The sequence below is a fragment of the Harpia harpyja genome, chromosome 13 (assembly GCF_026419915.1).
Source record: "Harpia harpyja isolate bHarHar1 chromosome 13, bHarHar1 primary haplotype, whole genome shotgun sequence".
Taxonomy (NCBI): Eukaryota; Metazoa; Chordata; class Aves; order Accipitriformes; family Accipitridae; genus Harpia; species Harpia harpyja.
This window is the reverse complement of record NC_068952.1, coordinates 44,117,839-44,137,395: the sequence shown is the minus strand read 5'-3', so window position 1 is coordinate 44,137,395 and position 19,557 is coordinate 44,117,839. Positions and strand designations below refer to the sequence as shown.

Here is a 19,557-nt window from a genome sequence, read left to right as displayed (position 1 = left end):
TGATCTGTCTGATTCCAGTTAAGTTTCTCACCTAACTATCTGTGTGTTCTCATCTTTAAGTTGGTAATTTCTTCTTTCACTGCAATTTTCATTTGAATATATCCCTTTACTCATTTCATGGAAGTCTTCCATCTTTTCAACTTGTTCATTGCTGGACAGCAAATACAAGGAGTTAGTTACCACATTCCAAAAGATGCGCAGTAAAATGCACAAGCAAGACGAATACTCTTCTTATAACACTTTGCGATTTGTGCTCACTGCTAGCAGTTCAGCTGCTACCAGACCACTTGCCTGCTGTTACTCTGTTCAGTAGGCTGTCCCGTGGAAGGTAAATACGCAGTTAGCAAATCTGGTTCATCCCTAGGTGTCTTAAGTTGGAGACTATTCTAATAAGACGTTGATTCTGCCAAGAGACTTGCTGAAATATATCAAACTCCTTCTCCACTCGCAGCATTGCAGTCTGAACTTCGTCATGCTCTGCAGAGCCCAGGATGAGGGTTGTGCCCAGGCATCACACTAGAGTGGTAGATAGTGTAGTCCAAATTAAGGCGTGTGTCATGGAATTTATCTCCCATCCCGTTGCTTTGGGCTGCAAACTTTTTCTTAATTAAAAACAACCCCTCTCTCTTCCCCATGTTCAAACCATAGCTACATCCTGCCAAGAGCCCTGCAGCCAAGAGGGCTGACAGTCTCCTGAGACCACAACGCTGCTCTATACCAGCTTCTAAGGAGCACTTGTGAACAATGCAGCATACACTCTGCCCCTAGGAGCTAGGAGCATCACCTCCGTGGCGCCAGCAACCCTTGCCGGTTCGATCTGAGAGCTTAAAGGTTAGCCTGGAACCAAGGTCTCCTGTCTGACAGTGTGATGTGCTATCCACACAACTACCAGACTGGCCCACTGGTCTGTTGTGTAATAGTTTTGTGGAGAAAACCATAAGTGTTATGCTTAAGCAATAAGTCACTTAAACATAATGAGCTGTTTTATGACGAAAAATTTGCTGAGTTCTTCTGTGTCACTGAATTCTTTTAACTGCAGTTTGTAATCCAGAGCAGAAAAAGAAATGTTTTGGGTTTGCTTGTAAGATTTGACTGAACTGTCTCTTTCCCGTTCTTGTGTGTTCAGATCCAAGGCGCTATTATCATGTCCTCCTTGATAGAAGTGGTGATCGGTTTGCTTGGCCTTCCCGGCGCCCTGTTGCGATACATTGGACCTCTGACCATCACGCCAACTGTTGCTCTCATCGGCCTCTCCGGTTTCCAAGCTGCTGGAGAAAGAGCAGGCAAACACTGGGGTATCGCGATGTTGTAAGTACTCCTGGGAGTTCTTGGCTTAGGCCGGGGGTCCCAGTTGGTAAGTCATCATGCAAGAATTTTGGAGTGCCTGGGAAAAGCCAGAGTCTGCTCGGCTGCCAACGGTAGCGTTGCAGTGCTCCCAGCATGGAGAAATACCGTGTGCAGGAATGCGAGTGGGTCTGGATAGGGTCAGCTGGCAATTTGGGAACAAGGACAGCAGCAACTCAAGGAGGCAGGAAAGGATAACAGCTGAAAGTGAGGTGTGGAGAACAGAGAATTTTATAAAACAATAGTTGGTCTGGGAGCCATTGGCTGGGTCTGATTCAGTGCTATAGAAAAGATGATTTAGCAAAACTTTTAGCAAAACAGATTAGTGGACAATTTTTATTTCTATTTTTATGATGCTATTGTGTATGTTTCTTGTTCTGCAACAGCAAGCAAATACCATTGGTAGTAGTGGTCCATTTGTCATTATTACTGGTTTGCTTACCTATAGCCAAGAGAAATTTGTGTGACAACAGAGAGCATGTGTATTTCCATGAATGCCATAAGATGAATGCCATTTCCATGAGACATAAATAGGCAGATTTCTGTTTAGTAGACAAAAAGGCCTTTAGAGTGAAGTTCAGGGCATGATGTGTGTGCTTCTGTAGGTATAGATGCCAGGGAAATTCAAGAATTGAGATTAGTGGTTTGAAAGGGAATAACAGAAAAATGAGATGAAGACAAAAGCTTCCTGTGAGGTACTGTGGATAACCAGCCAAATAAGGATGGAAACCACATTTTAGGGAGAAGGAAATTGGCTGAAGCAGTTGCTGTATTCAATGTATAGCGACCAACTCTGTGTTGGCTCTGGAAGCAGAAGGAATGACTTGATGAGATCAGATTCTGATCTGACTAATCTGTTTGCACAGTACTTTGAACATGTAAAGTATTCCATAAGTGCAGCTTATGATTAAAAGGGCTGTTTAATTCTCTTTTATCTTGTATGTTAGCATCATGAATATTTTTGTAATTCTATTATGTTAAGCAGCTGACCCAAAGGAACATTTTATTTTCCTGTAAAACAAATTCTATGCAAGTTGGGACTAACATTAAATCAATCAAGCAGACTGTTGGCGAGCTGGACATGGGAATGTGTAATTGAAGTTGACATTTTGCAGATGGAAAAAAATAAATGAATTTAGGAATGGGATTTAAATATTACCCAGTCAATAAGTATTTCTGGCTTCTGCCATGCAAAAATGTGCACTAGATTGTTGAAAATAACTCCATAGCCATCTAGAGCCACTCAAAAGTAACTTGATCTCTACAAGATGTGGCACTTGAAATTGTCTTTACTGTTCTGCTGAGATGAAAATACTGTGTTGCTATCTAGCACAGCAGAATAATACCTGTGTAACAGCTGTTATCCTCTCTTAGCTACAGTTGCTATTTGACAAGATTTTCAGTTTCCCAAACAGTTTTCTGACCTTGCTTGTTCTGCGTTTGCCAAGCTGAAATAATTTAATCCATAAAACACATCACATCGTGATCTGTAAAAAGGGAAATTGTTCCTGAATTAGTCTTTCCCTGTATATCTGGTGAACCAAATTGTTTCTCTGGGCATTTAAAGATTTGGTAATATTTTACAGAATTATTTACAGAATGGCAGTAAGCTCCCCTGCCGTGTAGCCAATATAATATTATTTACAATAATATAATATTGTTACATTATTTACAACTCTCTACTAAATAAATCAAAATACAAAGCCACCCGTCCTCAGGGCTAGCATGGCAGGATAGCTGCTCTTAGGGAGTGGAGCCCATCTTTCCATAATAGACTTTGGGAGAGATGCCAAAATGTTCCCTGAATGCAAGGAAAAGATGCCTTTATCATTCTGCTCTAGTCAGGGGTAAAGGCTATAAATGACACCCTTCTTGTGCAGAGCTCTTTGTTCCTGGAGATTGAGGGAGAATAAAGCTCTGTTTTGTTTCTTACAGACTGAAACTGATCTTGGACAGAAGAGGGAGGGAGGCTTAAAATCCGCCTTGTTTTTTTTTTTTTTAAGTCAGCTGATAAAAACATAATCTCAAATTTCAGAAAAGCTTTGCTTCTTCAGACAGCTTGACTCTTTGTGTAGCCTTTTTACAGCAAAACTGGTTTTGGCTATTTCAGAATTGAGCAACCTGCCCTGGCTTTTTATATTTTTCATTGCAGTGGATACTTACTTCAGCTGTAGACTTGAATTAATTTTTAACGTATAGAGGAGCTTAGCAGTTTTGACAAGGTGGGGAAATGCATAATATTTGAGGCATCTAAAAACTGTAATAAACTGGGTTACTGGTCAACTGCAGTTGAATGGAATCTTGGGGTTTGGGGCTCTATTCTGCTTGATTTAGAGCTGTTTAGTGAAAGATGCATGTCCAAAAAAAATTTGGGGGTTTTAAGAATTGAAGAAAGAATTCCCCTTGACAGAAATTTTTCAAATGCTTTGGAGTTTTATGCAAATTTTGAAATGTAAAAATTATTGTATACTGGCCTCCAGTTTTCCTGTTTCTTCCCATTTGCTAGCAGCGACCTTTGTGCTTGATATGCAGAGCAGACCTTGGACACAGAGAGAGAGAGAATTTGAGTCAAAAAGAAGCAGCGCAGCATAGCTCTTTACTAATGGCTGCTTGGCTCTGAAGATCTTTCTTTGGTCTGATTCATTTTCCTGGTTTCATTTACCTGTTTGCTGCTGGCTTTTTTTGCAGCACTTTAGAATACAAATATGTTGCTTTGGCTTTTGTGGAATAATAACTTATTTAAAAGATATTCTCTTATGATGCCTTATCTTGTGCTAAATTTAAAATGTACATTTATATTTTGTGTCTGAAGAGCCTGAAGAGTCTTTTGCTGAGAAGGATTTTTAACATATTGGTGCTAACGACATGTCTCTCTTGTCCCACCCTCCTCCTCTTTTTTTCTCAGGACTATTTTCCTAGTATTGTTGTTTTCTCAGTATGCCAGAAACGTCAAATTTCCCTTACCCATTTACAAATCCAAGAAAGGATGGACAGCATACAGGCTGCAACTTTTCAAGATGTTCCCTGTAAGTAGTTGAATTTGTTCTTCAGTTGGCAAAAAAACACCCTAATTTGTGTTTTGGGGTTTTTTACTTGGTTTTGATCTTTCTTAATAATACAGTAGATCACAAAGGTGAGATAAAAGCTTAAATGGGCTTATGGGAAACTTAACTAAATGGCTTATTTGCCACAGGAAATAGTCTCATATTGTAGTTTTGCCAGATCCCATTCTGGCATCCGTCTCTGATGAAGAGTCATTGGAGTGATGAAGATCATGGAGGGGAGGGAAGGGGGTAGAGAAGAAGGTATGTTTATGCATGCAGTGAAAGCCTAAACTGAGCTCTCCAAAAAGGGGTGGCGAGATCATTATCTTCTAGTTTTATGAAAGCAATACTCCGTTCCCCCATGTGAAAGACTTCCTTTTATTTCTCTGGTAAAGTTGAGACTAATTCACTAGTTTGTTTAAGTGCCCATTTGGAGACTTTCCCATTTGTTAGGGTAGAGAAGAGGCTTGCTCTAATTCTAAAGATTTTGGAACAGCACCTTCGTTAGGGGCTGGGGGGAAACACCTAACAGATCTATTACAGGCTTTACTGCTTGTTCAGACTTAAAATTTCACTTAAGGTCACACTCAAGTAGGCATGTAATAGATATTCTGTGCAGGAACTGTTTGCTGTTGATGAACAGTGCCAATGATAGTTTACTTTAAACAGCTTTTTTTTCCTCCTCTTTCACAGATTATTTTAGCTATTTTGGTGTCGTGGTTGCTTTGCTTCATCTTCACTGTCACAGACGTCTTTCCCCCTGACAGTTCGAAGTACGGCTTCTACGCTCGCACAGACGCCCGACGAGGAGTGCTGTTGGTAGCTCCGTGGTTCAAGGTTCCTTATCCTTGTAAGTACGTCTGGGTTTAAGGGCTGTTTTTCTAATGATGTGCCCATGAGTATAATTTCTGTTGTTTTCGGAAGCATTGCTATTTTTCTCTCGGTACTATATTCTGATGCACTTCAACAGGCACTGATCTAAAGACATCGTAGGTGGGGATGATGGTTTTCTTCTTGTTTTCCTCTTTAATTTGATACCTTAAGGACTCACCCAAGAAAGACCGAGTCTCTGAGACTTGAATTTGTAGAAGGCACTTGCCGGGCTTATCTAGGTAACTCTTGACTTCTAATAACATAGTGTGACTGTATATATAACATGGATTTTCAGGGAATAGTTGATTTATCTGTACTTGTTGATACTGTGGTCAGCTGCTGTTAATGTTATACAATAATAAGGATGGGTTATTACAACTCCTGTAGAGCAACTGAAGTCATTGATTGTCATTGGCTAAAGAATCAGTAGCACGTGGAGTTTTTTCCAGCTTAATGCACTTCCCTGCCCCAAACGCACCCATTCTTGAATTAGCACAACTATTAACAACTACACAAAAATGTCCTGACTTGCAGGAGCGGCATTGGAATCAGGCCGATGGGCAAGTCAGAGAATGCCAGTCAGTGCTTATCAAATGACAAAAAAGTATTTACGAGAGAACATGAAACGCTTTCGCGTCGTCTTGGCTGTTTGTATTCTTTTGCTGGCCACCTCTAAGTTTAAAGCTGTTAAAGGCTGTTTCTTATGGCATGAGATGGAGTTGCACAACTGGTTCACCCTTGTGCTGCTCAGAAATTAATGGGGTAATAATAGAATAATATTCCACTAGAATAGAATAATAGAAATTGTTAGGAATACCACTACGTTGTAATGAGGCAGCTTCGTTGTGGTTTTCCATATGCTTTGGTTCTGATTAGTTCTTAAAAGAAACCACTTCTAAAGCAGTACTTGCAAGATGTATAATAGAAGCTTTTGGGAAAGGAGGAAAACTTCTGCACCCTGATTAGACCTCTCTTATTTGTGAAGCCTTGTTCATTCACGTTTGTGTGACTTAAAGTTCCTTTTGTTGCAAGAGGCTCATCTATTTCAAAGAGATAAAAGCATCAAGGCAATTGCTGTGGAAAACCTGCCAAGCTTTTCTACAGGCTTAAATTAATCTTATTTTCTTTTCTACAAAAATTTGGAATTGGAAGGTGTTTGTGCAGTGATCGTAGCTGGTTGTTGGCTATTCTCTTCGGTAGACTAAACTCGTAACCAAAGACTGAGGTTTTTAGAGCAATAGTAATTAAGTGGCATTCGCCTGACTGATCAGAATTGTTTTTTCACAAGCAGTAGTTCAAATTCCTTCCTTCTGAACAGGAGGAATTTTTTTGGTGGGGTTTAGGGGTTTTTGGTTTTTTTCCAAGCATGATCAAAGCAGTTGGTTAGGGAGTATTTCCTTTGCTCCTTTCATCTACTTGAACTTGCCAGACTGTGTTACCATGAAGGGAGTTTGTTGATTCCATTAAAGATGAATAAATCGTGTGGCCAGTGGACTAGGGAAGCGATCGTCCCCCTGTACTCAGCACTGCTGAGGCTACACCTCAAATACTGTGTTGAGTTTGGGGCCCCTCACTACAGGAAAGACATGGAGGTGCTGGAGCGTGTCCAGAGAAGGGCAGCCAAGCTGGTGAGGGGCCTGGAGCACAAGTCTCATGAGGAGCGGCTGAGGGAACTGGGGTTGTTTAGTCTGGAGAAAGGGAGGCTGAGGGGAGACCTTATCGCTCCCTACAACCACCTGAAAGGAGGGTGCAGTGAGGTGGGTGCTGGTCCCTTCTATCAAGTAACTAGTGATAGGACGAGAGGAAATGGCCTCAAGTTGTGCCAGGGGAGGTTTAGATCGGATATTAGGAAAAATTTCTTTACCGAAAGGGTTGTCAGGCATTGGAACAGGCTGCCCAGGGAAGTGGTTGAGTCACTGTCCCTGGAGGTATTTAAAAGACGTGTAGATGTGGTGCTTAGGGACATGGTTTAGTGGTGGGCTTGGCAGTGCTAGGTTAACGGTTGGACTTGATGATCTTAAAGGTCTTTTCCAAGCTAAATGATTCTATGATTCTATGAAATTGCTGTATGTTTTGGTATCTAAATTGCTTTCTGTGGCACAAAAGATCTCCTTTTTCTTTTCTTCACAGTTCAGTGGGGACTGCCAACAATTTCAGCTGCTGGAGTAATAGGAATGCTTAGCGCAGTTGTTGCTAGCATTATTGAATCAATAGGAGATTACTATGCCTGTGCCAGGTTGTCTTGCGCTCCTCCTCCACCTATTCATGCAATAAACAGGTATGTCAAAAAAAAGAAATATTTTTCAGTGTCTTAAGCTACTTTTTTTTTTTTTACTATTTTTTTTTTTTTTTTCCTTGGAATAAGACAGGAATGTGCTCTGAGATTAAATGTTACAATTTGGTCAAACACAAGGGGCAAGGATCTGAAATACAAGATGCAACTGTCATGTTGAATTATTTTGTTGCAAATGTGGCATTGGAAACCTAGTCCTATTCCTGCTGGAGTCTGTGGAAGTTAATAGTACGGTTTCTGTAGGGACAGAACTCTAAGCAGTTCTAGAATTGGAGTAGCTTGTCAAATTCACCTGACATGCAGTTTTAGAAATAAAGAGCAGCTCTAAGTTTCACTTGAATTATTTTGTAATTTTCTCAGTTTAAGAACGTGGGTATCTAAGACGTAGAAAACAGAACTCAAGTAGGTTTTCCAGTTGTGTTGGAGCTTGAAATGTGAATTATAATAATAATTCATGTGGGACAGATGCCTTAACAGGCCCGCACGTAGCATGCAGTCATAAAGCACCACCTGAAGTGAGTCTACACTAGTACAAGTTTGACCTTTTTTTTTTTTTTTTTTTAATTTACAGAGGGATTTTTATTGAGGGTCTCTCCTGTGTTCTGGATGGAGTATTTGGGACAGGGAATGGATCCACCTCCTCCAGCCCTAACATTGGTGTCTTGGGCATCACAAAGGTATGTGCTTTACCTTGATTACTCAGTGCCTTGAGTATTTTATCGCCTCTGGTGGACAGCTTACGCCATTTTCATGTTTCACAGCATGATCCTCTTCCAAGAAACCATACTACTTAGTACTTTGTGCAGACAAACTTTAGACAGCATTCTGAATTTACCTAACATGTCTGTACCAGCCATTGTCTAATGGAAATGCATTCTAGATAAGGACCTCAAAAATCTTATTTTTATTCGGAGTAAAGGGCAGTTAGAAAACCCACATAAAGCAGATTATGCTAAATAAGCTACCCCTTTGAAAACCAAGAAGGCATTCCAGGGCTCTAGGGTGTTTTGAGTTGAGGCATAAGCACTGTAAACTGTATAGAAATTGATAACTCTTTTGGATGTCTTGGCTCTGAAAACATCGGTAGAGAACTGACTATTTTTAATGTCTCACTTGAACACACCATGAAATGCAACTTGAGGTCCTTGGGTCCTATCTACGTCTGTACTAGACATTACGCTGACACAGCTAGAACAGGAGCAGCAGTCAAGGTAACTTCAAAGTTAAATGTACCCTAAATATTTGTTTCCGTCACAGGTTTCTAAGGCACTGAGCATGCTTAAGGGATTACATATTTTCGGGAGTGTTACTCAGCAAAATATTTAAGCACTTGAAGAATTCCTTTGTTAATGTGCTGAAATGGATGTGTGCTTGAATGCCTTGCTTAACTGGGAGACCTTGGACTGCAGATAGATTTGCTTGATATTGTTAATTTAACCTTGTTAAGAAGTATCAACAAAATTGGTAGGAGTAGTTTATGTTGTAAATACGTACATCTTGTTGCATATTTCACTTGGAAGCCGCAAATCTACTTCATGCATACAAGATAGAAAATGTATGCTCTCCACTTACAATAACTCATCCCTCTGACTTAATCCAATATAGATGATGAATTTTATCTTCAGCCATTTTTTTTCCTGCACAAAGGATGATTCTGTTCGGTTTTAGGGTGGAATATAAATACTAATAGCACCATCTGCTGTCTGTACAAGTCTTCCATTCAGTTGCTGATGGAAATCTCCTAGAAGAAATTTTGGTTAGAAAAATCCTTAAAGAAAGGTTTATTCTGTTTTGCTGCCTTTCTGTTGTCACTTCATAGAGCTTGATATGAATGAACAGCATTTTTTTTATTAACGGTCCACAAAAATGAGTTTTGCTTTGAAACAGTGAAAAAGGGATGTTAAACTGGCAGCTGTTAGAGAGAACAGAGTAAACTACAGTTAGGTCTGTTCAGAGCGCGTGGTGGAGGAGTGAATATGCCTCATCCAGAATGGCACAGCTGGATGGCTGTGCTCCAGTGTTTTGTCTTGTTTTCCTGTCTGCATACTCATTCCTAAAAACCTAATAGTTTTGCAACTTCAATTTATATCAAAATAGATTTTTGGCATGTAGATACTCCGCTGTTGATTTGGGAGAGGAAATCTTTAGCGCTTATGAGCAAAGACTACATAGTCCTGGTGATCCTGTTTTACCAGTGCAACATTTGAAAAGGCGTTTACCTCCCTTGAAATCAGTATATGATTATGCTTAGAACTTAAATTTGAGACTTCAACTGGATGTAAGTACTGCAAAGTCTTTGAGCTAGTCTGTGAGTGAGTTTTATTTGATGAGAGGAGAATCAATTAAATCTGATAAGTTGGGGCAAAAGTGTAGGCACCTTATGCCATAATGTTGATGATTAAATGGATACTGCAGTAAGGCACTAGATACCATATCACGCACTCCAGACTAATCACATAAAGTGTGTGTACGAGTGCCTGGGAATAAATATGTAGTTTGAGCTAAATGCTGACCAGGATGCTTTTAGTAGCTTTCAAAGGGAGCTTAATTTGTTTGCCTTGTAGTGATTGAGCATTTGCATAAATAAACGTCACTATCGTGTGGATTTTTTAAAAGAATCTGCCTGTTTCGTGCAGGAAGATAATTTTAGAGCAAGATACAGGTGGTCCTAAGGAAATAAATATCTTTATAAAAAGTAGAGAAAGGTGCAAGCTAACTTCAGTTGTTATTCTAGCGAACACCCTAATTTACTGGTGTAGCTTGTTTGTAGGTGAACACATCTCACCTGGCAGTTAAGCAGTGAAGAATGTGGGGGAAAGAAGTACTTTTACCCTAAACATGCCTACTGTATCTTCTTTTTCCTCATTTCACTCGTTTAGCTCAGTCACACATGGTTAAGAAATTAGTGTCTACTTCTCTTTGAAGCTTAACACCCTCTAACAGGAGACGTACAAAGGGCTTTGCTAGAAAGCACCTTACCAGCGTAGCGGGGGGGAGGTTCGTCCCTGGTGCACCTCTTACGCACATATAACACTATTAAGATATCAACCATTCAGGTTTACCAACTTCCACTACAATATAGTGCCAGAGAAAAACCGCCCAAAGTTTGAATGCTTAAAATAAAAATGGGAAGGAAGTGCAGGCACTTGGTTTCAGTGTTAGCGTGGCCATGATTTGCATATGAAGTGAATTCAGTTCTGATCTCAGAGGGATGTTATAAAGTCAGTTGATAATCTCTGTCTAGAAAGCCTGCATCGCCTTCAAGTGAACTGCGTGATAGGTAACTAATACATATGTTCTTGTGTAAAAGGGCAGCAACACATGGAATTTATTTTATTTTTCTGTTTGCATTACAATTGATCCATTTGCCATCTCTCCTAGTTATGGTCTATTTGTTTTCTTTATTGTAGATGAGACTGCACCACATTTCATGGTTATTGTGGCTGTAGCAGTTACAGATGGTTTTAAAGATGACTTAATGTTAATGAAAACAAAATCAAAGAAAATTATGTTAGAATTGGAGTGCAGCCATGTTACAGCTGAGCCCTCCAAGACATTTGTAAAGGCTCTGCAGCCTGTGTGTTAACACCACAAAAAATATGCATGGAAGCTTGAAAAGAAGTTTTAAATGCAAAAGAGAATAATAAAATAAAAAGTAAGGTGTGAAGTTGGACTAAGCATGGACTTTTTCCAGTGTCCTTTCCTTTTTGTTCTCCGGCAGGTTGGAAGCCGCAGGGTTATTCAGTATGGGGCAGCCTTCATGCTCTTGCTTGGGATGGTTGGCAAGTTCAGTGCTCTCTTTGCATCGCTGCCTGACCCCGTGCTTGGTGCCCTCTTCTGCACTCTCTTTGGTAACGTATGTTTTTTTTGCTCCTCTTCGTGTACTGTGTGGCTATATCTTTTTACTCTAGTGCTGTTTATATGTATGTTGCTGTCTGTTTTTGAAGAAAAAGGCTCTATACAAGCTGAGACTTGTTTTATTTTTATTTAGGGATGATTACAGCTGTGGGTCTGTCTAACCTCCAGTTCATAGATTTAAATTCTTCTCGTAACCTGTTTGTGCTTGGATTTTCCATTTTCTTTGGACTTGTCCTTCCAAGCTATCTCAAACAAAATCCACTGGTCACAGGTATGTGTTTCTGCTCATTTACATGAAGCATACTTTACCTTGTACTCATATGCAAAGTACATACAAGTACAAAGTAATGTAAAGGGTAAATAACGGAAAAACCATAGTATTATGGAGACAATAAAAGCTATAGATAGCAAGGCAGGTATGTTCAGAGGAGAATTAATTGAGATGTTGAGACCTGAATTGCATGTTTCAGTGGGATATATTTGAAGTTGTCCTGCTTTCTCTGGGTACCATTGTAGAGCAATGGAAGGAGGTGATTGCCAGCTGGACTGGAAGAAAGACTAACAGGGTAAATCTGAGTTGTAAATGATGTTAAAAGAACAAGGGGAAATACCAAGGTAGAGCTTGGAAGCTAGGAATTTTGGGGGGGGGGTTGAAATTTTTTGTCACTGCGGACATGTGCTCTGAATCCAAATTTTAATGAACTCAGTTTCAGACTGTTAGCCAAATTATAGTGTTGGTGAATTCATAGAGTAGGCTCTCTATTTTAATACCACCTTCTCAATAGTGGTCATGACAGTGTATGTCATCAAAGGAAGACTCTCTACAGGAATACTTGATTTTTTTTTTTTTTTTTTTTTTAAAGGAAAGATTAACTAACTTTTTATAGCTATCACTTCAGAACCAGATTTAAGAGCATATCTAACCTACTTTAAGTTGTTCAGAAAAGTAGATAGTTGAGGCAGAGCTAGGTGATGATATATTAGTACAATGTCTTCCTGTGAATTGGTGCTATGAAGTCTTGCCCATTTAAAAAGTAAAGGTTTATAAAAGGAATTATTTCGGTCCACATGATTTTACATTATGAACATTTCTCCTTTTCCATTTTGTGGTTTTCTGTTTAGTTTAAATTAAGCAGTTGTGTCTGCAGTAGAGACTAAAATGGCATTTCATGACATTTTTTAAGCAACTGAAAGTTCATGGCATTATGTTTTGGGAAAGAAAGGATCCCCATGGTGGACTACATTAGTTGAAAGTTCTTCTGCATCTATTCCCACGTGGTTTTAAGAGTCCTATTTGAGCAAATTCCTCAGTGAACTCGGTAGCAAGTTTTCCTGGTTGAGCTGCATGTCAATCAGTAGGATGTGCGTATGTATGATAAAAATTCAAATTCTAAATACTTTCTTTTTTCCTGTTCTTCTAGGAATAGCGGGCATTGATCAAGTATTAAACGTCCTTCTCACTACAGCCATGTTTGTCGGTGGCTGCGTTGCGTTTATTTTGGATAATACCATTCCAGGTCAGCGTGTGAACTTGTTGTTTTATCTGAAATAACAACTGCCTTTCTGAATGCAGATAGCACAGCGTTTCATGGAGGCAGGGGCAAGAGATTACTGCTTTTGTTGTTGACTTCTTTAACACCTGGAGCAGCCTGCTTAACACCTGCGTGCCTTGGTTTCCTTGAGAATGCTTTGAATCTTTCAGGTTAAGGTCTCCATCTCTTTAAACATACAAAATAGCTGATAAAAATCAAACCAGAATAGTCTTCTTCAGGAGACAGAGTAAAAATATTTTAAGATCCAAACCTGCTTCCATTCATTTAAGAGCAAAAAGTAGCCTTGACTTCCAGCTACAAAATAAAACAGATAGTAGCCATTTCCAATAATTTTTTTTTACCCCCTCTTCGTGCCTCTTTGAGGAGTCTAGAAGATCTTTCCAGTGCTTTGCTGAACATGGTGTCTGAGACTTGGGGTTTTCTTTCTGTTCTTAACCTCTACTATATATGTGTGTGTTTACATAGAGATATTCACGGGGGTTTTTTTTTTTCCCTTTTTCTTTTATTTTGACTTCTAGGAAGCCCTGAAGAAAGGGGAATACGGAAATGGAAGAAAGGGGTTGGTAAAGGAAGCAAGTCACTGGATGGCATGGAAACATATGATTTGCCTTTTGGCATGAACTTTATTAAAAAATACAGGTGTTTCAGCTTCCTGCCCATCAGCCCTACCTTCATGGGTTACACGTGGAAAGGCTTCAGGAAAAGCAGTAACTGCAGGAGTTCAGATGAAGACTCAGAAGCTACAGTATAGCCTTAGCTGAAATTATATAACCTAGTTGTAGTAAAAGATGTATTTGCAGTTTCTTGCTGATTAAGAAGCATTAAAATATATGTTTTGTATATCTGCATTTAAATTCTGGAACCAGAGCTGAGACGGATTTAAAAAAAAAAAAAAAAAGCTTTCCTGTTGTGGGTGGTGGTAGCCAGATCTAGTGTCTCTGGGTCAAATTTGCAAATGCTCCTCCGTTTGATTTTCAAAAGCTAAAGATACCTGCGCACCTAAGTGTTTATTTTAAATGGGGCTTAGGTTCCAGAAGTATGTAGGTGCTATTGAAAAATATTACTTTTTAGGGTGATTTTATTTAAGTCATTGATGCTGGCATTTTTGGCGCATTCATTGCTGGCAATGTTAGTTACGCCAGAAAATTTGAATCCTGTGAGAAGGGGCGGGGGGGGGGGGGAGGAAAAAAATTTACTTCTAGTCATGTCAAATGCCATATATATTGTTTTGTACTTACTGATTTGCACATTCCATATTTTCAGCCCCATGGAAACCAGACTCAGTTGATACTGGCAAATGATGAGAGTATTTTTTTGAATTACCGATAGTTCAGTCAGATGTCCAGTGTTAAGACAGAAAGTTTCTGTAATAACTTTGCCAACGAAGACTGTGACCGACTTCTCGTAGCTTAGTGCTGTAGAAGGAACCACTTATTTCATGTCAGTTCGCATTTTCAAACGTTTGCTTTTTCTGCCTGGTATTTAACCACCTAATTATAGTGTCCAGGTGCAGATTTTCTTTAAAGGGACACATGTAGCTTGAGTTTTACAGAGATGGGAAACTTTTAACTTCCAGACAGGACCTGATAACAGTTTTTACAGTGCAATGCCTGTATCCAGCAAGATGTTTCCTGGGCAAAAATGCTAAGTTGTTGAGCAGTTCTAAGCAATTAACATCTGTATACATGCAGCTTTCCCTGCAGCGAAAGCCACGCGGTCAAAACGCTGCCAGCATTTGCTGGTTTGGATCTGTGCAGAATTTTCTTGATCGGATATTGAGAGCCGATGCTGCCGACGAGCAGCTTGCATTGCATTGCCTCTTTTTCTTCTCTCTTGGCGGGGCTTCTGCAAAAGCTCGTTACTGATGCAGAGGTGATCTTGAACGGCAGAGACACTACATTTGATGTCCTCATCCACTGGGTGGTTTAACGGGTATTGGGTCCAGTCAGGGCACCATTCAGATTTTTTTTTTTTTTTTCCTGGAATAGTCTCAGCTCTGATGTTATGTGGGTGTTCATGCTCATCATGCATTCATAATTAAAAGTTTTATTCATGTTTAATGTTCTTACTATTGCAAGTTAGTTTTAGACTTCAGTGTGGCCCCAAAAGCATTTTTAAGCTGTGGAGATCATCAGGGAAATGTAGTGTAATGTAATTTCAAGGCCAGTATGCTCTACGGTGCTTGCGTTTTGTATTCCTGGAAAAAACATAACAGTAGATCCTGTAATTCACTAATATATTTATCAAAGTTTGACTACTGGACAGGAGCGCAGGAACTCTGTTTTCTCTGAGTCTACTTCCAGGTGAATTTGTTATTGGTTATTGAAGCATGGAAGGGTTGGGGTGGGGAGGGTAAGGAAAGAGCTTAACGGATCAGTACTGAATAGTGTAGAGTCGGAATGATTCCATTGATATCGTTCTCAGCATGCCATGGCTGTTTCCAGAAACTATTTTATACCGCTTTTTCCATAACAAAGCATGTGTTTTGTTCCTGCTTCAGGGAACTTTCAGTAGTTTGCAGTCTTGGTGTCAATTGGACTATCTCAAAAGCTCGTCAGAAGAGTTAATTGTGTAGTAGACAAGGTTAGTTTGCCTGTGAAACAAAGTCATTTTTATGATTTTTAATTTTTTCCTCTTCAGGTAGTGAGGTGTTAGATTTCCACATCCACTTGCAGATAGTTTTGAGTGCGGAGACCTCTGATCAGTGGCACGAAGCTTCCAAATTTCCCAACTGTATGTGCAACCAAAGATGTGTGGGAGACATGGGGGAGTTAAATACATATATAAATATATATATATATAAAAGGAAAAAAAAAAAGCCACCTATATACGGTGGCTGTAATGATGTAAAATGCCAAAGTTGGTTATCTTATAAATGTTGAGAAAGGGAGGCAAAAGATTTTATTTAAAACAGTGCCACCTCAGAAATACTGAAATGTCAAGTCCAGTAAAGCTGCTGGGCACAGAGCACGACAGTGACGCCTCTGTCCCGAGTCTTTTCTAACTTCTCCCCCCAAATATTCTTTTGATAACTTCAATGCTAATGCAATCAAGAGACAAGGCGATGAGAAATAGCATTTGTCTTCTCTCACCTTTGGCTGAAGCAAAGCTGTGCGTGTTCTGTATTGCCTTCACTTGAGAATTGCCGAGACACTTCAGTCAAGTTACAGGGCAACGAATCCAAGGATACTTTTTTCTTCTCCCCGGAGCAGAACACCACTCCTTTCCTGCCACGTAGGAAAGACTATCTGAATAGGTGAAGTCCAATTACTCTGTTTAACTGTTGGATTTAATTCGTTTCGTGACTTTGGGTCCTACCGTGCTGATTCTGTTGACTGGCTGAGGAAAGCGCAGTAGCGTTTAGCCAGCATGTTTGCTTTTCTAGCCACTTACCTTGGTAACACTAAAATAAGTAGTTGTAGTTAGCAGTCATTTTTGTAACCAAATTTGTATATGTAACAACTCTCTCCATCTTACTACGAACATGAATGGTTAAAGATGAGCCTCAGTTTTGCAAAGGAGATCGGCTGAAGCACCCGTAATGTATAGCGAAGGGTTGCGATGGAGTCATTGGCAGTCCCTCGAATGTACAGGGCATGCAGCTGCTGCACCTGGGCTATTGCTACTAAAGCATGCGTCTCCCCAGTGCTGAGAGGTGAGCAAAGGACGGAGCTGATGCACGGGTGCCTTGGAAAGAGAAGCTCCCCTTTCTCTTTCCGATGCACCCGAAACTGTCCCTGCGCTGCCAGTCGAAGAAGATGCGTTGCTTTTCTTTGTGAGGGAAATAAGTCTGAGTTGCCCCCGGTTTTGTGCAGTTGCAGCAGGCGATTGTGGACCTTAAATCCTTCTCCCACGTCCGCTTTTCTACACTGGCGTTTTAGTGGCAGTTGTGAAATGCTGTGGCCGGGGGGAGTGCGGTGCGCAGCCTGAGCTGCTGTGCAGCAGCTGCTGGCAGATGTGTTGCAGAGGATTAACTTGCAGTTTTGAAAAGCATTTAAATACTTCGTGTTTGCTGGTTACGTCCAGGCTTTGATGCATAAGGGTGGCTGGATATAGATATCTGACTGTAAATGCAATACTGTATTTTTGCTATATGTTATTGCCTGCCTTTCAAACAGCTAAACTAAACAAAACCGCATAGGGAAGACAACACCTGAGGGATGAGTTAAGAGGCGATGAGATGTTTCAACCAAACTTTTAAGACAGAAGGGCAAATATTCATGGTAGAAATATCATTTTGTCATATCGAAGATGGTATCAATGTATGCAAAACAAAATAACTTGGGACTTTTGTAATTGATATTCTATTGTATTTTTTTTAGGTTAAATTAAGAATTCTTGCTAACATGTTGAAACACGTTTTCTAAAGCAAATACGTGCAAATTATACCTATAGAAATTTAGGTTTCATAGCTAACAGCTATGACTGATTAATGTTGTCATATTAGAGTGTGTTGGCAGAGGAACTTAATCAGGTACCTCGCTCAGAAAGTTCAAACTTTAAACCCAGAATTTGCTTTATGCCTTTTAATACTGACTTTAAATATGGCAACTTGGTTTGTACATGAATATTGCAGTATTTTATTTCCATATATTAAAAATAACATTTCCACTCAGGATAATGATCGCAGTTTTCCTGGGAGGGAGTGGTATGATTGTCATGACAATGTCATGTGATGGTAGAATTTCTTCATTGACGAATCTATAGTAGTTGTGTATACTTTATTTACCCATGTTTATGTTCCTACCAAAAACTAAAGGGTTTCTTTATTGTTCATCTCCCTACTGAGATCTTGGTACTCCCGATGCAGAATTGGCGCTTGCAAACTGAAATCCTCAGTACTATTTATACCACAAGGAGCATCAGTGAGTGCGACCAGTCATTTATAGCATTGCATCCTTAATAAAAAGTGTTGAAAATCACTTCATTTGTGGTGTAAACAGCACTCCAGGCACATGTGGTTTAAAATAGCCGGCTTCTAATGGTTTGAACGAACCGTTGGATGCTTACACGCAATCTAAAACAACCTGTGCTTAACATAATTTGTATATCAATGTAGAAAATGCATGTGTGACAGACCAGCACAACCTACAGTGTTTCTTTTCACGTGGCCTTCTTAAACCAAAAGCGACTTTTTTTCTTTTTTTTTTTCTTTTTTGTTTAACGGGGGTGGGGGAGTGGTGGGTCACTCATTTTTGCAGAAAACGTCCCACTTGGTGCATGTTTCTTAGTATTTCTTAAGGCGAATGGCCTTTGTGGCCATGGGATGACAGGTACTCTGTGCTCTCATGTTTATCTAGCTGCGATAGGTCATTGCAGTATTGGAGGAGGCCACGAGTTTGCCAGTGTTTCGCTTCTGCCCATGAGTCTATACAGCTTAGTGCTGGGCTGCTTTTAAGTATTGGGGATCCGTGTTCAGAGCCATCCAAAATATTCCTGTCTAGTTCTAATTTGACTGTGACTGTGCATTGTCATCCGTACATATTGATATGAGAGATATATTTAGAATTGCCTTGTGTACTATCTGGCATTTACTACATCTTTCCAGGTAAATCATCTTGCTGCCAGTCCAAATTATTGTACTTTGTCTGTTTATAACAACCTTTGGCGTAACAAACTATTGACTGTTCTTAGGCAGTGGGGATAAATATTTTTTTTTCCATGACTTTTTGTGACTGACTTTGGCTGTAAAACTTTTTTGTTAAACAGCAAGAGTTTTTTTTGTTTTGTTTTTTGGGGTTTTTTTTTTGTTCTGAGATGTGTAATTCTTTTATGGAGTTTTTTTTTATTTCGTATTTTTTTCTAACGTTGCTTCATTAAACAATTAAATATTTAAAAATGTAATATTTGGACCAGATGTTGTGAATAATAGTAGATAAAGCTATTTTATTCTGTATTTTTAAAGCTGTTCAGTATAAATAAACGCGGGCATAGATGCAACCTGGCAGCGTGGTGTTATACTTCCTTTTAAACATCCCCTTTGAAGCAAAATTGACGGTTTGGGAATTCAGGTGATGTGAAGACCAAGCATCTCTTTGTAGCAAGTGCCACCCAAAAATACGACCCCCAGCCATCTTCCTGACCCTTCCAGCTCTCAGCCCCCAGCTCATACCATGAAGACGCGTTAAATTCCTTGATTTATTTGGAAGAGGCACTGCTTACAGTCCGTACCTCATATTTGCTGTCTGTCCCTGCTTTCGGTTGAGGCACCTCCGAGATCTCCCCCCGAGGAGCTGCCGGCAGCAGCCTTGGGGACTTGTCCCCCCTCCGCGCCCCGTGCCCCTCTCTTCTCACAGCTCCCAACCTCTCGGGCAGCCAAGGAACAGCAAAACTCTCTGTAAAACCAGTTTGCACGGTCAGCACTGATGTGTTTCTGAGCAATGTCCACGCAGCAAAACTTAAGTGACTAATTTCCTGATGAAAATGAAAAAGCAACCTTCACGTTCTCATAGTACACTGAGCAGAGGCTTTGAGTTATTCTGTCCAGTTACGAATATGAGCAGCAAGAGTTACCAGCAGAGAAATAACCCTCTGGTTTAGGGTAAAGCCTTAGGATTGGGAATTTCTCTAGATTCTTGCCCTGCCTTTGGTA

General features: G+C 40.0%; 1 protein-coding gene across 5 annotated transcripts in view; it reads left to right on the top strand.

Moving 5' to 3' along the window:
- The window catches only part of SLC23A2 (solute carrier family 23 member 2), a 68,570-nt gene extending 49,660 nt beyond the window's left edge, over nucleotides 1-18,910 (top strand). For all 5 annotated transcript variants that reach the window (XM_052806517.1, XM_052806518.1, XM_052806516.1 and 2 more), the window contains 9 exons: nucleotides 1,127-1,308; nucleotides 4,250-4,370; nucleotides 5,082-5,238; nucleotides 7,392-7,539; nucleotides 8,126-8,231; nucleotides 11,276-11,405; nucleotides 11,546-11,683; nucleotides 12,834-12,929; nucleotides 13,484-18,910. In XM_052806517.1, coding sequence (XP_052662477.1) covers nucleotides 1,127-1,308; nucleotides 4,250-4,370; nucleotides 5,082-5,238; nucleotides 7,392-7,539; nucleotides 8,126-8,231; nucleotides 11,276-11,405; nucleotides 11,546-11,683; nucleotides 12,834-12,929; nucleotides 13,484-13,716 — 1,311 coding nt within the window. In that variant the 3' untranslated portion in view covers nucleotides 13,717-18,910. The remainder of the gene's footprint in view (nucleotides 1-1,126; nucleotides 1,309-4,249; nucleotides 4,371-5,081; nucleotides 5,239-7,391; nucleotides 7,540-8,125; nucleotides 8,232-11,275; nucleotides 11,406-11,545; nucleotides 11,684-12,833; nucleotides 12,930-13,483) is intronic.
- The last annotated feature ends 647 nt before the right edge of the window (nucleotides 18,911-19,557 follow it).